Source organism: Marmota marmota, unplaced genomic scaffold (genome assembly GCF_001458135.2).
Source record: "Marmota marmota marmota unplaced genomic scaffold, marMar, whole genome shotgun sequence".
Classification (NCBI taxonomy): domain Eukaryota; kingdom Metazoa; phylum Chordata; class Mammalia; order Rodentia; family Sciuridae; genus Marmota; species Marmota marmota.
Window position 1 is genome coordinate 19,391,148 of NW_025999913.1, and position 1,452 is coordinate 19,392,599.

Consider the following 1,452-nt stretch of genomic DNA (forward strand, 5'->3'; position numbering starts at 1 on the left):
AGGAGGAGGAGGAGGAGGAGGAGGAGAAAAAGAAGAATGAAAGATTATTGTTATCACAGAAGTAATCAATGTCTCAAAAATAATTCCAGTTCCTTTTACTTTGTCATTAAAGTTCATATTTCCATACTCTGCAGCATGAAGACCCAAGCCTTCCTTTCAGTTTTTTTTTTTTTTTCTCCTCAACAAAGAGCCTTGCTCTCCGTCACACTTACCCTAGTATTAAATTCCCTGGCGGATCTGCCTGGGTTGTGGAGGGTGTCTGCCAGAGGCCCCTGGGTGGAGGCATTGGATGGACCATGCTGCTGGGTGCCATTCACCATGGCGATGATGGCGATGCTCAGACTGACCCGCTGGGTTATCATGGTGAAGTTTGAGAAATGCATGATGAGAGCCAGCCCGTAGCGCAGTGAACAGAAATCTGGCCCTAGACAGAAGAACATGCAGTGAGCACCCTGACTGAGACCCTTCTCCCCATTTCTTTCCTGGCTAAGTCAGAAGGAAATTCAGATATCAGACGACCCCACGTCCTTTCCACCGAGACGATCCTTTCTGCAGTCTTCCTTTGCCATATTCTTTGGCCTCATGACAATGAATCTGGGATCTTGGGATGAGCCTTCTTTCAGAGATGTGGGAAGCACATGACACAAACCCCAAGTACAGCATTCACAGAGCTCCAAGACAAAGTGGATGGGAAGACAGTGCAGAGCCAAGCACGGAACCCCAGTCCCTGAGTCATGAGTCCATGGTCTGTCTCATCTGCTATGCACATTTGTGTGTTATAACGTTTGCCCGTTCATGCATTGACAGCTGCGTTTGGGTTAAGCTGGGTGCACAGCCAAGGATTCTCTTTTTACATATGAGAGAAGATAGGGGACTTCCACTCCCTCCATTAGGTATACATTTTTGCTGTATATCACTAAGCCCTGGCTTCACATGGATTTAGCTTTTAAAATAAATAATTAACGTGTAGAGCCATTTTTTGAAACAAAAGTAACATTAAAAAACACTCCCACTGGACGTGGTGTCTCACGCCTGTAATCTCAGCAATTTGGGAAGCTGAGGCAGGAGAATCTCAGGTTCGAAGCCAGCCTCAGGAACTTAGTGGGGCTGTAAGCAACCTAGTGAGACTCTGTCTCAAAAAAAAAAAAAAAAAATTTCATCTGGGAACTTGGAGACTGAGAGAGAAGGATGGCAACTTCTTCAAGGCCAATCTCAGCTACTTAACAAGACCCTGGCTCAAAATATAAGAACTATGAAGGTGGCTCAGTGGTTAAGTGCCCCTAGGTTCAAAAGTATCAAAAAAATTATTATTTTTTTAATTTTAAATAAATAAATAAAAAGGGTTGGTAGAGATGTGCCCCTCGGTTAAATCCCCAACATGGGGGGAAGGGGGGGAGTGAGAGAGAGAACAAATTCAGAAGTTTTGCATTAAACAAAAATAACTAAGGTAAA

The 1,452-nt window shown here is 44.1% G+C and overlaps 1 protein-coding gene across 11 annotated transcripts in view; it reads right to left on the minus strand.

The window, feature by feature from the left end:
• Positions 1–1,452, minus strand: part of Slc17a2 (solute carrier family 17 member 2) — a 19,599-nt gene that overhangs the window by 13,306 nt on the left and 4,841 nt on the right. For all 11 annotated transcript variants that reach the window (XM_015494100.2, XM_015494099.2, XM_015494098.2 and 8 more), the window contains one exon: positions 213–424. In XM_015494100.2, coding sequence (XP_015349586.1) covers positions 213–424 — 212 coding nt within the window. The remainder of the gene's footprint in view (positions 1–212; positions 425–1,452) is intronic.